This window comes from Elephantulus edwardii, unplaced genomic scaffold, assembly GCF_000299155.1.
Source record: "Elephantulus edwardii isolate Elephantulus edwardi_28Jun2011 unplaced genomic scaffold, EleEdw1.0 scaffold00025, whole genome shotgun sequence".
Classification (NCBI taxonomy): Eukaryota; Metazoa; Chordata; class Mammalia; order Macroscelidea; family Macroscelididae; genus Elephantulus; species Elephantulus edwardii.
In genome coordinates, this window is record NW_006399775.1 from 16,926,440 (window position 1) to 16,949,588 (window position 23,149).

The window sequence follows — 23,149 nt, forward strand, 5'->3', positions numbered from 1 at the left end:
TTACAGCTACCTCCCCCACCTCAATTTATACAGTTCTTCAATTTTTCCTTTAAAAATTCTTTCCAAGAACTGTCTAAAAGAAATATATGATTAAGTATTATTTGCATGAAAAGAGTTCAGAATGAGAGGTGCATAGCAAAGTAGACTGGGGGATGTCAGTAGGGAGGAAATTGTGCAACAATGAAAGAATATTTTCAAAGAGAAAAGCAAAGGGCTGGTATGGAGGGAAATGTGCAATAATGAATGAATGAAAATCCAAGTTTTGGGTAAACTTTTGTTAAAATATCAATTTTTAAAACCTCATTTAAAAAAATTCCTTGCAGTCCATGTTTTCCTCACCATTTCTGTGTTTTGTTTGTTTGTTGGTTTGACTATTAAAAATCATAAGGCAACTGGAATATTGTTTTATTTCAGACAGTAACCTGGAGACTTCTTGACACATGTGGCAAGAAGAGTAAGCTTAAAATTATTGAAACTTATTGCCAGTGATTTTGAGCATTTCTTCATGTGTCTGTTTGCCCATTTTGTAACTGGGTTATCAGTCTTTTTTGTGTGGAAGCCTGGGAATATTCTGTAAATTTTCATTATGAGATGCTTGTCTGAGATGGTATTACCAAATGTTTGTTCCCAGTCAGTAGGGTTTTTCTTTTCAACTCATGTTTCCTGATGAAAAAAAAAAATTTCTGTGTAAAGGGTTTTAATCATTAGAAGGTCCCATTGATCAATTTTATCCTCTTCAGATTGTGTAGTTCTGGCTGTATATGGCAGTCTCTTTATACCAGAGACTAAGGCTTCTAAACTTGATCCCAGTTTGTCACTTATGAACTTTATGGTTTTGGGTTTTTCTCCCAGTTCTCTGATCCACCTTGAGTTGATTTTTGTGTATGGTGTGAGATATGAATCCTGTTTCAGCTTTCTGAGCTTAGCAGTCCAGTTTGTCCAACACTATTTGTTGAAGAGGTTTTCATTTCCCATTTGATGACTTTGATTTCCTTGTCAAACGTCAACTGACCACAGACAGCTGGATCTATTTCTGGGTTCTCAATTCTGTAATGAGATACCATTTTACTCTAACAGCAGCAAGGTTTAACAGGACAGCAAGTAATAAATGCTGGAGAGGATGTGGCAAGGTAGGAACTCTTATACATTGTTGGTGGGATTGTACAATGGTACAACCATTCTGGAAGGCAGTTTGGCACTTCCTCAAAAAGATGAACATAGAAATTCCATATGAGCCAGTTGCTTGGAATTAGCCTGAGAAAATGAGAACTGAGGCACAAACAGAGACTTGTACACAAATGTTCATAGCAGCATTATTCACCATCGCAAGAACATGGAAACAGCCCAGAAGTCCAACCACAATTGAATGGATTGAGAAATTATGGTACATTCACACAATGGAATACTACACAGCATGCAGGAGCAATGATTTTGTAAATCTAACTTGGGAGGGACTGGAGAACATTATGCTGAGTGAACTAACTCAGTCTCCAAGGACAACTATTGTGTAAAACCATTATTGTAGAATGACTATGAGGATACAAGGGTGGGGAGCATGAAAGCAGAGGGATGAGGATGTGCACGGGGCGGGGGTGGGGGGGGGGGGGATTAATCATGAGATTGTACAATTTGATTGGGGGGATGAGGGAAAGTGGAAGAATCTGGTCTGAAAAACAATGTATTCAAATTTTGTAAATAAACTAATATAATAATTAAAAAAACCTCATGTAACTCAGTTACTTGAGATCTCCCTGTACCTCAGATTGGATGAGCTTAGCTGGAATCTTGCGTTTTCAAGTGGAAATCATGACCTTTTATTTAATTTCTTCAAAATTTTGTACTTAAATTTTTATGGTCTCTGTGAATGAATTCCCAACATAGTGAATGTTCTAGCATTTAAACCTTCTGCTAGCTAGAGGATCTCAGAAATCAGATTAATTCATAATTTTGTGAGTACTGTACCTTTACCTGGACTGTTTGAGGATATGTCATTGTATACTGCAGTCTTCTGCTATCTAATTGATTTTCCCTCTGATATTTTAAAACCAGTAATATGTGATGTGATATCCCACAATCCCATGACAAAGAAATTCTAGTCCCCCTGTCCCTTGATGAGCGTACCTCACTTCCTCAACTTCTGAGTAATTCTGCTATATAAACATTTTTCCTACTCCTTTACACAGAATTCTAACCATATTCTCCCCTGTTTGAAATGCATTTGCCATCTTATTATTGTCTGTGTGCAGAGTCTAGACTCTAGTCCAACATTCTAGAATCTCTATAATTTTCTTCCTATTCCTTCCAACTTACATCATGTACAACTGAAGCTCCATAAAGCCCCTTCGTCCCTAATGAGCGTGCCATCCACTCTGACCTGGACTTGGTCAAATGGTGTCCATTGCTGTACTTTTATATATTTCCCTCTCATTGCTTTTTGACAGGCCTTCCTGTACAGATAACTTCCCCCTCTCAGAGTGCCTGGCACAAAGTGGGTATGATGAGGGAATTCAAGAACAAGTGAATAAAACACCCATGCTAAAAATACTCTAAGGGGTTTTATTGTTTACAGGATTAGTCCATGATCTGAAACTAATAAGGGGCTCTCTGAAATCTGTGACCCCAGTCTAAACTTCCCAGGCACTATTTGTCTCAATCCCCAACTCCCTAGGCATCTTTAGATGCTCTGGTCAGAGACACAAGAAACCATCTCCTATTTCATTATTGTGGGGTGCTAGATGTCAGACCAACTTACACTTTTTCTGAAGGAGGCAATGGGCAGAGCTGGAGAACTAGGAGTGGACTAGGCATCTTACTTTACCTTTAAGAATGCTAGATCTTGTGAATGTACATGTGCTTCTTTGCTTCTCTTTCTTCCTGAAAAGAAAGTAGACCATTTATTAATTTCACAGTTTCTTTGAGAAAAGATAGTGGCCAAGAAAACCCATCAAGCCAAATTCTCATGTAAGCAGAGAGTTTGCTTCTTCCTCTACAAGATGGTAAAACTTGAAGAAACACCTAGCTACGGTGGGGCCTACACTCTCCTCAAGCTAACCTTCTTCAACCAAGATGTTCCCCTTTTCACCTTGGACTGCACAATGCTGTAGAATCTTCCCTGAAACGGCTTATCGTTTTCCTGAACAGATAGAGACATTATGGCTCAGAGTAGGATAGTCATCTTCCCAGGGTCACTCAGTTACTCAGGGGTAAATCCAGAGCTAAACCCCAGGCTTCTCATTTTGAGAAGAAACATGTTCTGGACAGCCCGACAGCCTTCAACCCCTATCCCCTCATAAGAGCTACACATTGTACTCATAATTATGGAAATTGACTAAGCTTTAGTGAGTGTATTTAGCCTTAAAATAGTTTCTCATTTTTTAAGGAAAATAAAGGACTAAGAGGCAACATGTGAAGAAACCAGAAATTTCACTTTTATCCCTCATCTTCCCAAGAATCTGCCAAGTGGATTCCAAGAAAACTGTAACTATTTTGTTTTGGTTTTCCCTCAGTGTTCTTTTTCTGGGAGAACATCTTTCCATTTATTTAAGTCTCCTTTAACCACTTTCCTCAGCATTCCTTAAGAACCATTCATTATTTTTATTTGGGAAAAAATACTTTAAAATGATAAATACGTACTTACCAGTGAAAACAAAATATGGCAGAAATTAAAATTGCAGAAATACAGTCTATGAGAAGCCATATAAACATGTAATACCTTGGAGTCTGTAGAACATGAAACAAATCACAGTTAAAAGGCTTTACAGTTGGAAGGGACTTTGGTCAAGTAGGGGAGGGAGGGGAGGGACGAAGGGAGCTTGGACCAGGTGAAGGAGCACTGATCGACGTGGTGGTCTCGAACACAGACAGTACCTCCACTATCCTAAGAGTTACTGCTTAACACATTCAGGGTGCGCTACAGAATACTTCAGGCTCTTCATCTCCCTTGACTCTCAAGAAAAAGGTCTAAGAAAGTCACTTCACAAAAAACATTCCCTGTCATTCAACTGTAAAACTGAGTCCCAGAGAAAGTCCATTTTGGACCAGGACTGCAATCTAGTCTTCTGTATTTTCACAGCCTGGGTTCTCAATTGTCCAAATAGTTGTCAAAATCTACAGGGGAAATTTTTAATAATAAATGGGTTCCTGGGCATAACTAGACATCTGAGCCATCAGAATCTCTGCATTTTTTGTTTGTTTGCTTGTTTGTATATTTTTTTAACAAATTTTTTATATTGTGATTTTCAAGTAAGTTTACAAAAAGGTTGAGTTTTCACTCATTGATTTTTGCACCTCCCTCCCCAGTTCACTTTGTAATGCACCTTTTGTTCTAGAGTGCTAATTACCATACATACAATGTCTAATCACACATTCCTTTCCAACAGTGGGTGTTCCTTATCTAGCCCCTCTTCTCCTGTCCCCACCACCACCCCTCATGTAACAAGCTCCCAAGGTGGTGCTGAAAGGAACGAGTCTATGATTTGAGAGCCATGTCTCTAAATCATCATGCTTGAAACAAGAATGTTGAAGTTATATTTCTTTACTTAATGATGCAACCTTCCCCATGTTCCTTGCCCAACTTACCCAACTCCTATAATTCTATTTTCTAGGTCTTTTTACTGTAAGTTTTCAGTTTCCTGATTTGGTCCTCCCTTTCCAGGTCCAACATTCCCCTCCAATTTCACTTGATACCTCTGAGGCTGGTACGTTTTAGCATTTCTCAGGCCACTCTTCATCCTGTTGCAAGGCCTTTCCTTAGGCTGAATAATAATAACACCACCAACCTTATGATCATACTGATACAACAGCACTAGCATTTTAAAAATGGTAGGGTCTAGGCAGGTATTCTGAGTGTTGTAAGGGTCTTACAGCCTTTACACATCTTCACAACAGCCCCATGACATAAGTAGAATAGAAGAGCTTAATGAACTTCCATTAAACCAAGATGCTTCATTCCCTCAGGGGCACATGCTGACTACTGATGCCTTGGCTTGCTGAGATTGCCCCAGGACACCCACCACTTGAGCAGTATTTCACCAAGAATCAGTTACCCTTGCTCTCAAATGGTGTGGCTTGTCCTTGTGATTGTAGCTGGGACCCAGATCCTTCAGGACCCGAAGGCTCTGGCAATAAGCAGTAGCAGTTCAGAAGGGGAAAATCAAGGTAGGCAACTTGCCAGCAGCTCCCCTCTTCAAAGTGTTTTGTTCTCTATACTCAGCCTTTGTATCATGGAAACAGAAACAGACCCATGCAAGCACAGGTGTTCTGCATGTTATTGCACTTTGCAGACAGTGCAGTTGTTCAGTTTTCATAAACTGCAGGCTTACAGCAACCCTGCCTTGAGCAAGTCTATCAGTGCCGTTTTCCAGCAGCAGGTCCTCACTTTCGTGTCTCTGTACCACACGCTGGGAAATAATCACATTATGTGTAACTTCTTCGTGATGCTGTTGCACACTTAGCCGACTATCGTACAGTGTAAACCAAGTCTTGTATTCAGTGAGGAAAATACGTGTGTGATTCACGTCACTGCGGTATTTGGTTTACTTATTGAGGTGGCCTGAAGCCAAACATGCAATGTCCCTCACTGAATCAAGATGCAGAGCAATCTGTGATGGCTACTTTTCACTTTTGTTCGCTTGATTTCCTCCCCATGATCCGTGCTGGTTTTCATTGTTTCCATGCCTTTAGGGAAGTAACACAGACCTAAGTAATTCAGATCTTATTCTGAATCCCACATCATGTGACTCAGCACAAAGATCTTAGATTTATGAGCTTTCATTTCCTCATGGGAATAACAGCCAAGGCAGAGGGTTATATAATATAATTAATTTAAAGCACATTATAATAAGACAGCAAATAGAAAGACTTGTAACAACAAACAGATTTAATCTCTCCCTGAGAATTACAGAAAGATCTTGTTCTTTCAATATCAAAGAAATAGCTACTCTTAAGTAGTTCCCTGGTGGGTTGAAGAGCAGGAATTGTAGGGTGCGGTGGGACAAACATAGATTTCTCTTGCACCAGGGTTGGAAGAACAATATAAACAACCAGCTCACCATGAAAAAATGAGGGTGATCAATCTCACTCAGGAGCTTAATGTTGTCTGTTGTGACAGAATGAATTCTGGAGCACCAGGCCAGTGAGAAGAGCCAAGGTTTATTGACAATGTATAGGTTGATGGTGATGTTAGCTGCTTTATAATCTCTGGAACAGAAACAGAGCACACAGAGATTTACATCTATTCTCACTGTTGTCATCTAAAACAGGAAATACCCATAGGAATGACAAGCAGTTGCTTAATCACCAGAAGCAGTGGGGGCTAGGATGACTCATGATGAGACATGACAGAATGGCTCTCACTGTAATGGGACAAAAGACTGGTTCTGGGACCTCTGCTTTCTTAGCAGCAGTAGTGAGCTGGTTAACTGGATCTCCTGAAGAAAAGAAAATAGAGATGCAGAGAAAGAAAACGGAAAACCCTACTCATAGTATTTGCCAATTTCCATGGTGTAAATACTCCTTTGATGACCAATTTCAGGTTACCATTGCTAAAACCAATTTGCAAAATTTCTGAACATATAATCATCAGAAAACAGTTTAGTGGTTCCTTAAAAATAGAAATACAATGTTAGCAAAAGATTCAGCAATTCCACTGCAAGAATATCTGTTCCAAACCTTTAAAGCAGACACTTAAGCAAAAAATTACTTATAACAGCCCCTAAAAGGTAAAAACAATACCAATGGCCATGAATGAATGAACTGATAAATAATAGCTTGTCTGTATAATGAATGGATGGACACGTTAGTCATGTTGTTGTTGTTGTTGTTGTTATGTGCTGTCAAGTCACTTGAGACAATATAGCCCTGAAGCCTGCTGTATTCTGTGCAATATTATTGGCTCTGGCACACCTACTAACCAGTCACTGAATCAATCCATGTCATCTAGGGTCTTCCTCTCTTGTGCTCTCCACCCTTCCAAGCATGATGTCCCTCTTCAAGGACCAGTCCCTCCTTGAAAAATGTCCAAAGTATGTCAGATGAAGCCTCAGAATCCTTGCCTCCATGGAGCAGCCTGATTTCACCCTCTCCAGGTTAAACCTGTTTGTTCTGTTGATAGTCAGTCCATTGTATATTCAATGCTCTTCTCTAGCACCATGGCTCAAAGACATCAAGTCTTTATCATCCCTAGTCATTGTCCAGCTTTCTGATGCATAGCAAGTACTTGTGAAGACTATGGCCTGGACCAGGTGCACCTTACTCTCCAGATTGACATCATTGCTCTTCAATATTTTGGAGAGGTCCCTGACAGCAGACTTTCTAAATGAAATTGATCTTTTGATTTCCTGACTGCTGGTGCCAACAGTGTTGATTATCGAGCCAAGCAAACTAAACCTGTTAACAATCTCAATCTCTTCACCATCTATTATAATGCTGGCAATCAGCCCAGTGGTGAGAGCATTTATTTTCTTGATGTTGAACTTCAATCCATACTGAAGGCTGCAGTCCTTGACCTTCTAGATTAAGTGCTTCAGGTCCTCATCAGTTTTAGCAAGCAGGGTTGTGTCATCTGCATAGTGCAGGTTGTTGATGAGTCTTCCTCCAATCCTGATGCCACATTCCTCCCCATAGAGCCCAGTCTCCTGGATGATCTATTCTGCATATAGATTGAAATGGTTTGGAGATGAGACACATCCCTGGCATACACCCTTCCCAATTTTGAACTGTAAAAAGAAATGACTTAGTATGATGAACCTCAAAAACATTATGCTACATGAAACAAAGTCAGACATAAAAGACCACTTTTGTGACTCCACTTACACGAATTGTCTGTAACTATTAGGCAACTCACGTCATGGAGATCCTGCGTACAGCAGAACAAAGCCCTGCCTGATCCAGCTCCATCCTCACAATCCCTGCCGTGCCTAACCTCACTGAGGCAGTCCATTTCATTGAAGCTCTTGTCAGCCTCTTTGTTTGCTCTTCTTCTGTTTTTCCAAGCGCGAAGACTTCTAGAGGCTGGTCCCTCCTGATAACATGCACAAAGTAAGAGACAACAGCTCAATGTCCTTGCCTCTAAGGCGCATCCTGACTCCGTGTCTTACAACATATATTTGTTTGTCTTTTTGACAGTGTATGGTATATGTCATATTCCTCACTTGCATTCCAATTCAAGGCATCAGAAATTGTAAGAAACCACTTTGGCGATGTCTTTAAAAGCTAAACATATACATATCTTATCTTCCAGCTACTCAATTCCCAGGTACTTACCCTAGGGAAATATGAACTTAAGTGCACACAAACCCTAAACATGCATGTTCTTAGAGCTTTATTTGCAATAGCCCAAAACTGAGAGCAATGAAAATGTCTATTAATAAATTCTGTTCCCATCAACAAATGAATAGATAGAAAAACAATGATATAGTTACACAATGGAATACTAAGCAGAACTGAAAAATAATGAACTTGTAAAACATTACACAACATGGGGGGACACTCGAATCCATCATGCTGAGTAAAACATCTCAGTCACAATGCACATCCAAAAACTTCTCCAACAGGGTAAAAAGGGAAGCCACAGACTGGGAAAAAGTATTTGGTAATGTCATGTCAGATAAGGGACTTATATTCAGAACTTATAAAATACTTGAGCACCACAACAAGATAAAGGTAAATAATCCAAAAGAAAAATGAACACAGGATATGAACAGACACTTCACTGAAGAAGACATTCAGATGGTTAACAAGCACATGAAGAAATGTTCAAAATTTCTAGCTCTAAGAGAGATGTAAACTAAAATAACTATAAGATATCATCTCACCCCAGTCAGAATTGCAAAATTTAACAGAACAGCAGGCAACAAATGTTGGTGAGGTTGTGGAGAAACTGGAACCCTGATTCACTGTTGGTGGGAGTGTAAAATGGTGCAACCACTGTGGAAGGCGGTATGACGCTTTCTCAAAAAGTTGCAAATAGAGATACCATTTGACCCAGCAATTCCACTACTGCAAATATATCCCAAAGAGACCATAACTGACATCCAAGCAGATATATGCACACCCATATTTATCGTGGCTTTGTTCACAATAGCAAGGATTTGGAAACAATCTAAATGCCCATCAACAAACAAATGGATAGAGAAGCTGTGGTATATTCACACAATGGAATACTACGCTGCACTGAAAAACAAGGAGCTCATGCAATATTATTCAAATTGGGTGACCCTGGTGCCACTGTTGTAAAACAGGACTGACCTCAGGGTTGGGGGGAGACTGAGAAAGATGGGTTCAATAATGTATACTGCATTGAAACAGATGAGGGAGAAAACTGTTTAAAAGAGATATGTGATTAGGTATTTTTGTCATGACAGGAGTCTAGAGCAAAGGCTACATGGTGGAGTGGACCTGAGGGAGGGTTTGTAAAACAATGAAAGAATTTTTCTTTTACTTTTCCAAGAGGGTAGTGTACTAGGGAGTAGGGTTGGGAGGGGAGAAAAGTGCAACAATGAATGAATGGAAATCCAAAGTCTCTAAATTTTTACTGAAATTAGTAATAAATTTAAACAAAACAAAACAAAACAAATACCAATACCATAAAAAAAATCTCAGTCACAAAAGGACAAATACTGTATAACACCATTGTTATAAAGCAGGTCTGACATGGGGGGGGGTGGGAGGAGAACAGGATAAGAGTGGATAGATAATGAACATTACATTGGAACAGATGAAGTAAAGAACTGTCTAAAAGGAATATATAATTACATTGTATAACATATATGTAAGACAACAGCCCAAAATAAGAGTTACATCATTGCAAAGAGGACTGGGGTTAGGAGAGAGGTAATTGTGTAACAATGAATAAGTAGTTTTTAAAAAGTGAACTAGGGGAGAGAGGAGGGAGGGAGAGGGGGTAAGATATGCAATAATGAATCAATGAAAATCTCACTTCTCTGTAAATATTCCTTAAAATCACAATTAAAAGAAAAAAAAAAACACCCCAAGGTCTTTTACACACATGTAATGAAACAGTACTCAGTAATAAAAAATAATTAATGGGGAAAATATTAATGGAACTCAAAATAACTATACTAAGTGAAAGAATCCAGAAAAAAGAATCATATAAACTCTATGATCTCATTTCTACACAATGCAAGCAAACCTACAAGTGGCATTTCAAGGTAAAACTTTGCATTTAAAAAGTCTTAGAAGAAACACATCTAGAATGCTCCTGAGAAGTAAGGACGGTCATACTCTGTCTCCTGTACTTTTATATGCTATGGGGAGGGACCAGTCTCTGGTAAAGTAGCAGGACAGTGATAAAGACCTTCAATAAAATGGACTGAGTTAGTGGCTGCAACTGTGGCTCAAATCTAGGAATGATTGTGAGGATGGCATAGGACTGGGGAGGGCTTTATTCTACTATATTGAAGGGTTGCTGAGTCAGAATCACACCGATGACACTAACAACAATAACACTGCTAATGTTTATCTCCCACATAAAACTAACATGATGCACTGTACAGATTACCATTTGGTGAATGTATGTTGAGCTAAATGAAGCTGCTTAACTTTATCACAGGACTCAGGATATGATTCCTGGTGAACCTGAAGCTAGTCGAAACTATGCCTACAGAATGACATTTTATTTTTTTTAATAGTGACACATGGATCAATGGAATAGAATTGAGAACCCAGAAATCTGCTCATCCACCTATGGTCAACTGATCTTTGACAAGGAGATGGACTTAGTTAAGTGAGGAAAGAACAGTCTCTCTAACAAATTGAGTTGGCAAATGGAAAAATCATCTGCAGAAAACATAAACAATGCCCACATTTTACACCTTACACAAAAACCTACTCAAGGTGGATCAGGGACCTAGAAGTAAAACAAAGACTATAAAATTCATCAGAGAAAAGCTAGGAAGAACTCTAGAAGCCCTAATCCACAGCATGAATAGTCTTCCAAGAATAATGAAAAACCTACAACCAAGAGAGAATAAAATAGATGAAAGGGACCTTCTAAGAATCAAATACCTATGCACATCGAAAAACTTCTCCAATAGGGTAAGAAGGAAGGCCACAGACTAGGAAAAAATATTTGGCAATGACATATCTCATAAGGGATTTATATCTAAAATTTATAGAATTTTTCAGCACCTCAACAAGAAAAAGGTAAACAACCCAGTCACAAAATAGGCATAGAATATGAATAGATAATTCTCAAATCTAATTTAATCAAAGATGACATGCAGATGGCAAACAAACACATGAAGAAATGTTAAAAAATCCCTACTTCTCAGAGAGATGCAAATCAAAGCAACTATGTGATATTATTTAACCTCAGCAACAACAGCAAAGTTCAACAGGGCAGCAAACAACAATGCTGGTGAGGTTGTGGAGAGACTGGAACTCCTATTGATTGCTGGGGGGAATGTAAAATGGTACAACCACTATGGAAGACGGTCTGTCACTTTCTAAAAAACTTAGAAATAGAAATACCATTTGACCCAGCAATTCCATTACTGGGAGTATACCCTAAATAAACCAGAGCTGCCACTCAAACAGACATATGCACATGCATGTTTATTGCTGCGTTATTCACAATAGCATAGGGATGAAAACAACCCAAGCGACCATGGACAAGTGAATGGTTAAAAAACTAGGGTACATCTATACAACTGAATACTACACAGCACTGAAAAACAATGAAATAATAAAACATTACACAACATGGGGAAACCTTGAGGACATTATGCTAAGTGAAATAGTAACAAAAGGACAAAGAATACACCACTGTTATAAAAGAGGGCAGATATGGTGTGGGAGGTGGGGAGTGAATAGGAAAGAGTGGATAGGTAATGAACACTCTTTCAGAACAGATGAGGGGAAGAATTGTCCGAAAAGAATATATGATGAGGCTTTATTTGTATGAGAACAATCTGAAACAAGGGGTGCATTGTGGGGTGGGCTGAGGGAGAAAATATACAACAATGAATAAAAAAATTAAATTATTATTATTAAACACACACACACACACACACACAGAATAACTTTTTTTTAAAAAAATTGTGATTTGAGTGAAAATTTTCAGAAAGAGGAAAGGACAATCTTTTCAACAAAAGGGGGCTTTTTACAAGATTTTTTGTTTTTTAAAATTTTATATTTGTTTGTTACGAATTTTGCATACATTGTGTTTCACACTACTCTTCATTCATGTAATGTTTTATACAATCATTCTCATGCATTATGGTTTATAAAATCAATCACCATTGGGCCTTGCCCCTTGCCCATTATTACCCAATTTTTTTCTAGTTCCTGTTTGATCCTTCCCATTTCCTTCACTCTCTCCCGCCACCCACCAAACTGTGCAACCCTATGGTTTTGCTCCTACCCTTCCTCACCCTTCTGCTCCCATCCCTTCCTCTTTTGGGTCTCTATACATGTTTTACTATTTATCTTTTTATTTTTACAATAATGGTCTTATTCAGTATTTGTCTTTATAACATTGAGTTAGCTCACTCAGCATAATGCTCTCCAGTCTCTCCCAAGTTAGGTAATATTTTTCAAAATCATTGCTCCTGAATGCTGCATAATATTCCTTTATTGGTTTTTTAATATAGGTTTTCATTCAATCATTTATACATTTTGTTTTTATATTAATTACAATACCCATGATGCAACTGCACATTTTCCACTTGCAACCAATAATTCTCACTTCTATTAATCTTTTTACCCTACTCTTTACTGCCTCCTGACTTTATCCTTGGGGGAGTGCTGCTCTTTTTACTTTTATGTTTTTGTTGTGTACCATCAAGTCAGAACTGACTCATAGCTGACCCTCCACTGGGTTTTCAGAGGCAGTTAAATGCATGGGAGAACACTCTCCATTTTTTTCCCCATGGAGCAGCTGACAGATTTGAACCAGGAGCCTTTGACTTGGTAGCGCAGCTCCTTTCCACAAAGCCATGGTTATTCTAAGGAGTGAGTGTCTCTCTGGAATTACACTGTTAATGTTATCAAGTGCTATCAAGTCAATTACACTCACAGTGAGGGTATCAACAAAACATCTGAACCTCTCCTATCCTGCCCCACCCTAACCATCTCTGTAAAGGTCACTGTGGTCTTCACGTGTTAATTCATCTCCTTGAGGGTCTTCCTCTCTTTTGTTGGCGTTCCACCTATCCCAGCATGATGTTTCTCCCTAAGGACTGGTTCTTCCTGAAAATATGTCCAAAGGAAATTGAAATTGTTGACAACTCCAATGAGGTGGATTGATTCAGTGACTGGGATAATTGGGATGGGAGTGTCAGAGACAGTGCGATTGGCACAGGACAGAGCGGAGTTTAGGGCTGTTGTACATAGGGTCGCTATGAGTCGCAGGCGACTCGACGGCACATAACAACAACAAAAATCATGATGTTGCAAAATCCCCCCTTAATATTGAGATGTAATTCATATTGAAGGATATAGTCTTTGATCTTCTTGGTAAGTGTTTCAGGCCTTCTTCACTCTCATAAAAAAAAAAGATTATTTCATCTGCATAATATAGGTTACTAATAATTCTTGCTCTGATCCTAATACCATATTCTTCTTTATATAGTCCAGTTTCTGGAATGATTTGCTCAGCGAACAGATTGAACAGGTATTGAGAAGGGACCAATATGATCCATACCCTTCCTGATTTAAACCGTGTAGTGTTTCCTTGTTCTGTTTGGACAACAGATTCTTGGTTATGTAAAGGTTTTACATGAACAAGTGTTCTGGGATTCTCATTATTCTCAATGTTAATAAGTTGTTATTATCCACACAACTTTGCATAATCAATAAAATAAAAGTAAACACCTTTTGAGTATTGTCTGCTTTCAGCCAAGATTCATCTGACACTAACAATGATATACCTTGATCCACAGCCTCTTCTGAATCCAGCCTGAATTTCTGGCAGACAACAGCTATTGTATTGTTCCAGCCATTTTTTTAAATAAACGTCAGCAAAATTTTACTTACATATGATATTAATGATATTGTTTGATACTTTCCAGTCTTTTAGACTACCCTTTGTGGGAATGGGAACAAATATAGCTCTCTTCCAGTCAGTTGTCCAGGTAGCTGTCTTCCATATTTATTGACAGAGACTAGTTAGCATGTCCTTGGAAGCAGTAGTGGCATCCACTTCCTAAACAACATGCCTCTGGAAACTATGAACTTTTATAAACGTCAATAGTTTTAGAGGAGCTTCAGGCCGGTTGTTCATAGGGTTGTTATGAGTTGTGCTCAACTCAAAGGCAATCAACAACAGTTAGCATGTCCAGGGTTGCATCTATTACCTGAATGTTTCAACTGATATTCCATCAATTCCTATGGCCTTATCTATATCTAATGAGGGAGCTCAGGTGGTGCAATCCATAGAGAGTTGCACTGTTAAGCCAAAGGCCATACCTCTCTGGCCAAAGATGGACAATCTTCTCCCATGTGCTATATATACACATATTAGGAAGAGGAAGAGAAAGAAGAAGAGGAAGGGGGAGGGAGGGAAGAAGGGAGAGAGAGAGAGAAAGAGAGAGGGAGTATGAGTTAGGGCTATGTTAGAGCTGTGGTATTCCCATGAACTGTCAAAAGAACAGACATGTCTTGGAGAAAGTACAGCCAAAGTGCTTCTTGGAAGGGAAGATGACAAAGCTTCATCTCACATACTTTGGATATGTTGCTAGAGAGGGAAATCATGCTTGGAAAGCTGGAGGGTCATCAAAAGAGAGGAAGACCCTCAGTCAGATGGATTGACATGCTCACTGCTGAAATGAGCTCAAGTATATCAGAAATTATAAGGATGGCACAGGATAGGGCAGGGCTCATGTCTATTCTTCAAAGGGTTGCTATGAGTCATACTTTACTCAACAGCACCTACCAGAAACAGCCACATTTTATATGGATGCTGAGTAAATCATTCATGAAGGTAGACTCTGTAAAGAATGAGGTGGCAATCAGGAGTAGAGGAAGATTCATCAACAACCTAAATTATGAAGATGACACAATCTTGCTTGATGAAAATGAGGTAGACTTGGAACACATGCTGCAGAAAATCTAAGACTACAACCTTCAATACGGATTGCATTTTATTATCAAGAGAACAAAAACTTCATTACTGGACCAATGGTAATACCATGACAGATGGAGGGAAAAAAGATTGAAGCTATCAACAATTTCCTTTTACATAGATCCACAATTTACACCCATGGTAGTTGCAGTCAATAAATCAAAAGGCATGTAGCACTGGAAAAAATCTGCTGTCAGAGAACTCTCCAAAGTTCTATATAGCAAGAATGTCAGTATAAAGATTAAGGTTTATCCAGGCATTGGCAGATTCGAACCACCTGCCTTTGGGTTGGCAGTGCAACTCCTTACACACCAGGTCACCAGAGCTCCCTTAAAACTAAGAGGAAGTGGGATATGAAATTAGAAGTTACAATTTTATTTCTGTTGTTTTTAGGTGCCATGGGGTTGATTCCACCTCACAGCAACTCCATGTACAGGAGAATCGTACACCGCCTAGTTCAGCACCATCCTCTCTCCTGAGCCTGAGCGTAGTGGTGTAGTCACTGTAAATCCCTCTCAGTAAGGACATTGCACTTCTTCTCTGATCCTTTACAAAGTACGACATCCTTCCAGGCACTGGCTGCTCCTAAGGACGTGCCCGAAGTACGAGACTAAGTCTCGCCCTTCTCCTCTCTAAGGAGCATCCTGCCTGTAGTTCATCTGAAAATCTTTCTCCAATTGTATATTGATAAAAGTTGTGGTCAATAATTTAGTTCTGTCTCACGTTTAGCTGTTTGAACCTTTAAGATTTTGAAGAGAATGATTTAGTTATATTCTTAAATGTGCCCACTACAAATCTGATTATCTGACTCATGAAGCTATATAGTAGATATTGCGTTCCAGCGGAAAGTATCAAGAATAAACAAAAATGTCAAAGTTCTGACTTTTCAAGGCTCCTATTTACCCTAAGTAAAATGAGAAGTGCAAAAAGAAGTACAAAAGCACATCAAATGATGAGGGATTGGGACGTAAAACAGAAGCTTAAGACTGTTCCAGGACGTAGTCTACACTTATTAAATATTTGCTGACGGAGGTAACAAAGAGAAGGGATGGGAGTAGGGTGAAAAAGTGGAAGGTAGAGAAAGGTATGAGGGAGGAAGGTGATTCTAAGATGATGGCTGCACATTGCAATCCTGAAATGGGAGGGGAAAGTTTAGGATTCAGATTTTGTTCAAGGAAGGTGGCGCGTGCTAAGGGAAGCGTAGTCTATCACTTACCTCAACCCACTGTAGAACAACTCTTTGTAGTCAACATTTATTATTCTTATTTTTTCATCTGAAAGTTTTTGAAGGGGGTATAACCGGCCCACTTGCTGAAAACCAGGAGCCTTCAGCCTGACATAGTCCCTATCAAAACTTGGCAACCAAAAAATCTGTAAAGACAAATAGCAAGTCCTTCAGTGAATAATAACTTGTCTAGGTACAAAAGCCTCATGGATTGGAGTATCTTTTCAGCACTGGGCTACAGGAAGACACAATGGCTCTGGCCCTGACTGAAAGAGCCAGCCTGGTCAAAGGCTGTCTAATGGATTCTCATAATATCGTCTTTCCTGGAGTTGTTCTGGAGCTGAATTTTCTTAGGACCTCTACCTCTAGTAGTTAATTAATATCCTGGGCCAAGGGTTCCCTTATCTGCAGAAAGTTTCATATAAGGCAAACTGGGTAATGTGGATAAAAGGTAAGAGCCATAACTATCTCTAGCTGATGATGCTGACAGTAATCTTTGAGAAGTCATTTCCTGCCAACAGGGAACACTATTATGATTCATCTGCTAAAATAGCTTTATTTGCAAAACAAAACAAAATCCTATATGTGTTTCCCTCTTAGTATTCTTTCATATGATTTTGTGAATCAGCTCTCCAAACTTAAAATTTCTTCTGAAAAATATGATGAATAAATCTCTGCTCAAATCCAGTTTCTCCCTTCTGCATTATTCATCAATGCTAACTTCTAAAAGCCTTAATATTACACAGGCTCTTTTTAATAGCTCTATATTAGTAATTAGGGAGCTTTGGTGGCTCAGTGGCAAGAATCTGTGCTGCAATCCTGAAGGTACATGGTTCCAGGCCACCACCTGCTCCACATAAGAAGGATGGACAGTCTCCTCCTGTGCAATTAACTGCCTCTGAAAATCTGCTGGAGGGTCAGCTATGGGTTGGTTCTAATTCTACTGAACACAACAACAACAACATAGCAGTGATGATGCAGGTCCATACCAAATGGTCATTACACACATTCCTTTTTGACAGGGTGGTGATATTTCACTGGCTTTGGATCACTCTGGGTTATTGTTAGAGTGCCACAGATAACTGCATAAGCAATGATTTATTTCCATAAGAAGCAGAAGTGCTTAAGCATTCCAGAGAGGATCCATAGGGCTGATCAAGTGCACCTGTTCAAGTTTTGGAACACGCCACCCACCTCCCAGACTCAGTCATAAACACTGTGGTAGACATACCAGATGTGGCTCAATTTTAGAGGCAAGAATCACCTTTACGACCACTCGAACATATGTGTTTCTGTAAGGATGTTTTGGTGGAGGGCGTGTAAGATCAAACATCACAAATTTTTTTTCTTTCTGTGCAAGATCCAGTAAACTACGTAGTTTTGGAATTTTCTGATTTCTTGCTCTTTCACTATCCACTTTTGAAAGGGGTTTCATATCAAAAAATGGTTTGTCCTGAAAGTAAACAAAGGCATTAGAAAATATATTAACTCCCATCAAAAACATTTCCTGATTCTTCTGCTATAGTTCCACACCATCTGGCCTCATTACCATTCAACCTACTTGTGGTGGTTGCTACGTACCACTGAGTCACTGAGTCGGAAACAACTCTTAGGCTGACCCTCCAGCTATGAGGGTCTTCTCCCAAAAACCACGTGCTGCTGGGTTGGTGGCACAACTTCTTAAAACTAAGTCACCAGAGTTCCCTATTCAACTTACTCAACCCTCCAAATACTGGTTCTGAGATTAGAGTTTATATTATTAATTTTAATTATATTTAATTATTATTTATTAATTTAATATTATTATTAATAATAGGTGATTTTTATGTTTTCCATATCTTAGGGCATGCTGCATTTGCACTGAAGGTCATTCATGTTCTAGTTCTAACCTTCGTCTTCAGCCCTTTTTCTACATTTCGAAGTAATTGTAATTTTATTAGATTCTCACACTTGCTCTGACTGGTCTAGTTTTGAGTAATGGAAAGGGGACAGGCTTTGGCTTCATATGTAATTGGTTTTAACCTCTGCTCTATCACTCACTTCTATTCCTTGCTATAGTCACGTATTACAATCCTACCTCCAACCTACAAAGCCCAGTTGAAATGCAACTTCCTTCATGAAGTTTTACTTAGATTTTACTGAAATAAAAACACACCAATGGATTTAAAGCCACAGGACTCATTTTTATGCCTCTTTACTGTCTGCCTCACTCTGCCTTCTATAGTTAAGTGCATGTCTTAGATCAGGGTTTAAATCCTGATTCATCTGCTGTATAATCTTGCTTTAATAATTTAAATTCCCAAAGTCCTAACTATAAACCAGGAGAAGGGTAATCTATGTATTTCATGGGATTGTTTTGAAGATTAAATGCAATAAAAATTTACAATGTTTGAGAGTATATTTACTACACAGAAGGTCTAGAATTGAGGCACGACTTCCTCATAATGGGAACTAGTTTTTCTGTTTTAAACAACACACAGCACTTACTTACTTGTGCTCACTGTCATGGAGAGAATACTGACTCATGGCAACTCTCCCTCAAGTTTCCAAAGCTGCACATCTTTAGAAAAGGAGACTACCCTTCCTTCTCCCATGGAGCAACTAGTGGATTCAAACTGCTGACCTTTTGAATCTAACATGGCATGAACTATGCCACCAGGATTTATGCATAGTTGTTGTTGTTAGGTGCCATCAAGTCAAGTACCCTATGAACAGCGGATCTGAACCCCATCCTATCCTGCACCATCTTTACACTTCCTGATAACACTAGAGACCACTGCACCAGTCACCAGGTCAATCCACCATCACCAGGGTTTATACACAGAGCAAGTTATAAATATGCTTACTCTATTAAATTCAATGCAGTAACATCATGATGGCAGATTAAGAAGCATCACATTCTCTCCCCATAGAAATCAGTAACAGGAAGAACAAGGAAAAAAAAATTCTTGGAAAGTAAATGACATAAAACTAAAAAACAAACAAAGAAAAAGAAACCCCAAACAAATCCAAGTCATAGAAATCAAAACTAAACTTTAAAAATTAATTAGACTCAAATAAGAATAGAAATACAGTATTTGAAAATCTCTGAGATATATAAAAAAACAGAATTCAACGGAGAATTTATGGCAAAAAATATATACCTAGAAAAAGAAAAAGTTCCAAAATAAATAATATAACCTGACTACTTGAACAAGTAGTCTTGAGAAGAATGGGAATTTCAGACTCATTAATTTTGTTAATGCAGAACTTAGACCAAGAGGCTGTTGTGCCAACAGATCATGGGAACACTACAGGGTTTAAAATGAAGAAAGGCATGCGTCAGGGTTGTATCCTTTCTCCATACCTGTCCAATCCGTATGCTGAGCAAATTATTCAAGAAGCTGAACTCTATGAAGAAGAGCATGGCATCAGCTTAGGAGGAAGACTCATCAATAACTGATGTAGGCAGATGACACAACCTTGCATGCTGAAAGCAAGAAGGACTCGAAATATTCACTTCAGAAGATAAAAGCATTACAGCCTTCAGTGTGGATTGCATATCAACTTCAAGAAAACAAAAATCCTTGCCACTGACAGGGCCATAGTAGATGGAGAAAAGACTGAAACTGTCAACTTCATCTTACTTGGATTCACAATCAGTACATTTGGTGCCATTAGTCAGGAAATCAGAAGATGTATTGTACTATCCACCAGATTCTCTGCTGGAGAAGGAGGGGTCCTCTCCTCCTGTACCAGTCAGATCCGATTTGATGGTACACACACACACACACACACACACACACACACACACACACACAGATGTATTGCACTGTGAAAATCTACAGTTAGGAAACTCTCCAAATCACTGAGGAGCAATGATGCCAGTTTGAGGACTAATGTGTTCCTAATTGTGACCACTGACTTTTCAATCACTTGATATGCATCTGAGAGCTGGACAACGACTAAGAACAATGGAAGAAAAATTGATGCCTTTGAACTGTGGTGTTGAAGGAGATCACTGAATATCCCATAGACTGACAAAAGAACAAACAGATATGTCTTGAAGAAGGTGAAGCCTGAGAACTTCTTGGAGATAAGGATGACAAGGTTTCATCTCACAAACTTTGGGCATGCTGCTAGGAGACGCTATTCCTTAGAGAAGGACATCATGTTTGGAAAGCTTAAGGGATGGAGAAGAAAAGGGAAATCCTCAGTCAGGTGGATTAACACAGTGAATGGGCTCAAGTGTATCAGAGATTGTGAGGTTGGCCCAGGTTAGAACTGGGTTCAGATCTGTGGTTCATAGGGTCGCTATGAATCATATTTGTCTAGACGACACCTAACAACAACATATATAGAAAACAATTTTAGTTACCAGAATAAAGGAACTATTATAATAAAGATCAGAGGCGAAAGAAATGAAACAGAAAACAATAAAAAGAATTAGCAAGATTAGATGTTGGTTCAGATAGCACAGGATTCAGATTTCTTTTTCATAGGGTTGCTATAGGTTGTAGTTAACAGTACCTAACAACAACAGAAATTGGTTATTTGAGAAGATCAATAAAATTGACGAACCACAGGCCAATTTGACAAGGAGAAGAAGCAAACAGCCAAAATAATAAAATGAAAAATAACAAATGAAAAAATGTTTGGGTTTGCCTTATATTTTAAGATATTGCTTTAGGGCTTGTTGATGGACCATATAGTAATATGAGGAAAATAAGGAATTACCAAATTGGAGGAGTGGGACAACAGACCCAATTGAGATAAAGAGTAAAAAAAAATACTAAGAAAAATTATATTCAAGCAAATTTTAAAAGCTAGAAGAAATGTACATATGTATTGCTAAAAAAGCTCAAATAAAGGTTGTTGTTGTTACGTGCTGTCAAGTCACCTGTGACCCATAGTGAACCTTTGTACAGCAGCTATGAACCCTGTCCTGTCCTGAGCCAGTCTCACTAATTCCGACACACCAACCCCCGTTGCCCCAGTCACTGTATCAATCCATCCCATCTGGGGTCTTCCTCTCCTGAACTATCCCTCCACTCTTCCAAGCATAACGTTCTTCTCCAAGGACGGGTATCTCCTGGCCACATGCTCAAAGTATGTGATACAGAACTTCAAAATTCTAGCCTCCAAGGAGAAACTTGGTTTCACCATCTCCAAAACAGACCTATTTGTTTTGACAGTCCATGGTATGTTCAAGACTCTTCTCCAGTACCACTGATTCTTCTTCTGTCCTTAGTCACTGTCCAGCTCTCTGACATATAGCAAGCAATTGTGAAGACCATGGCCTGGCTTAGGCACACCTTAGTCTCTAGACTGACACTGTTGCTTTTCAATACTCAGGAGGGGTCCCTGACAGCAGATTTTTCAATTGCAATTCATCTTCTGAGATGTCCTGACTGCTAGTGTTAAGAGCGTTGATTGTGGAGCCAAGCAACCTGTAATTGTTAATGACCTCAATCTAAATGGAGAAACCCTAAAAAGATCTATAACAAAAGAGAAGATTGCCATCACATCTTCCAATAGCTTGCTTTGTTTGGAGACATAAATGCTGACTCCATTCTAAAAGCTGTGAAGTGCAGTTTCCTCTCCCAAAGGCTGCCTGCTCTGGGTGCTGCAGGTGAAGAGAAGGAAGCTTTGGAACCCCTGCATGGAGTATTTTGTTCTCCACTTTCCCTTCTCACTCTCCTGCCATGAGCATTTTATCTTAATCTAGTCTCTAGTCATCTATGCTATCAGACTTCTATCTTTGCCAGCTGACCAAAATGGCAAGGAAGGTACAACACAGTCTGCTTGGAAAATTGCATACTAATTCAGGGAATGGAAAATGGTATGGTGACGCCTGGTACCAGTGAAAAGCCCTGTGTCCACTGACTTAACAGTCCTGGTCCCAACAAGTGCTGAGAGTACAGCACACAGTCACATTGAGTACTTGTCAACCCACAAGAAGCATATAGTTCATGACCAAGAACTCCAGAGCACGATAGCCCTAGGTCACTGATCACTCTACGGGTGGCTCGGTAACATAACAGTGATCCATCCTGATTGGAATCACAGTTGAGGTCTTAGTAGTCATTGGTATTGTTGGTGCATTCATCTTTTTTGTTGCACAAAAGGCTGCATAGTGGAGTGGACTTGAGGGGAGGGATTGTATAACAATGAAAGAATTTTTCTTTTACTTTTCAAAGAGAAGAGTGAATTGGAGGGAGAGGGTGGGCAGGGAGAAAAGTGCAACAATGAATGAATGGAAAGCCAAAGTCTCTGTAAGTTTTCATAAAAATTAATAAATAATAATAATAATAAATGTCAGGAAGGCACTTGCCCTAAAATGCTGAAGAATGGTGTCAGTCTGTTAACAAGTTTTAAAGTTTCCTATTTCACCCAGCCCTTGAGTCCGAGAGGGAAGATGATCCATGGAAATGCTGCTCATCTTGCTCTTAATCTATCATATTCCCTCCACTCATAGCCAAAAGTAACCAAAGAAAAAAGAAATGCACAAGGCTTGCTCCTGTAAGTATTTCCATTTGGGGGTTCATTTTAAGATAAATGCTTTAAAGAGGATGTAAAATACCCAAATGTGTAGAAAATAGCAAAACTATATACATGGCTTGGTAACTAAGACAATATAATTCAATCCATGTTAGAAACTGGATTATGTTATGGCTTTGTCTTGAACATTCTGTTGTCATTAACATGAAAATGGATCTAGAAATATTTATTCCAATGGAGTAGGTGTGCACCTAGAGCTTTGTCACTGACACCAGAGTTCTGCAATTTCTTATCTGTAGAAATATTCACATTCTAATCTAATGTGTGTCTAATTTCTAAAGTCTTTTTTTTATTATTATTAA

The 23,149-nt window shown here is 39.0% G+C and overlaps 1 protein-coding gene across 1 annotated transcript in view; it reads right to left on the bottom strand.

Annotated features, from left to right (window-relative positions):
- Positions 1-3,633: 3,633 nt before the first annotated feature.
- Positions 3,634-23,149, bottom strand: part of GDPD4 (glycerophosphodiester phosphodiesterase domain containing 4) — a 61,805-nt gene continuing 42,289 nt past the window's right edge. The window contains exons 10-13 of the mRNA XM_006882928.1: positions 17,539-17,760; positions 16,299-16,453; positions 6,051-6,198; positions 3,634-3,720 (exon numbers count right to left, since the gene is read on the bottom strand). Of these exons, the coding sequence (XP_006882990.1) occupies positions 3,634-3,720; positions 6,051-6,198; positions 16,299-16,453; positions 17,539-17,760 (612 nt within the window). The remainder of the gene's footprint in view (positions 3,721-6,050; positions 6,199-16,298; positions 16,454-17,538; positions 17,761-23,149) is intronic.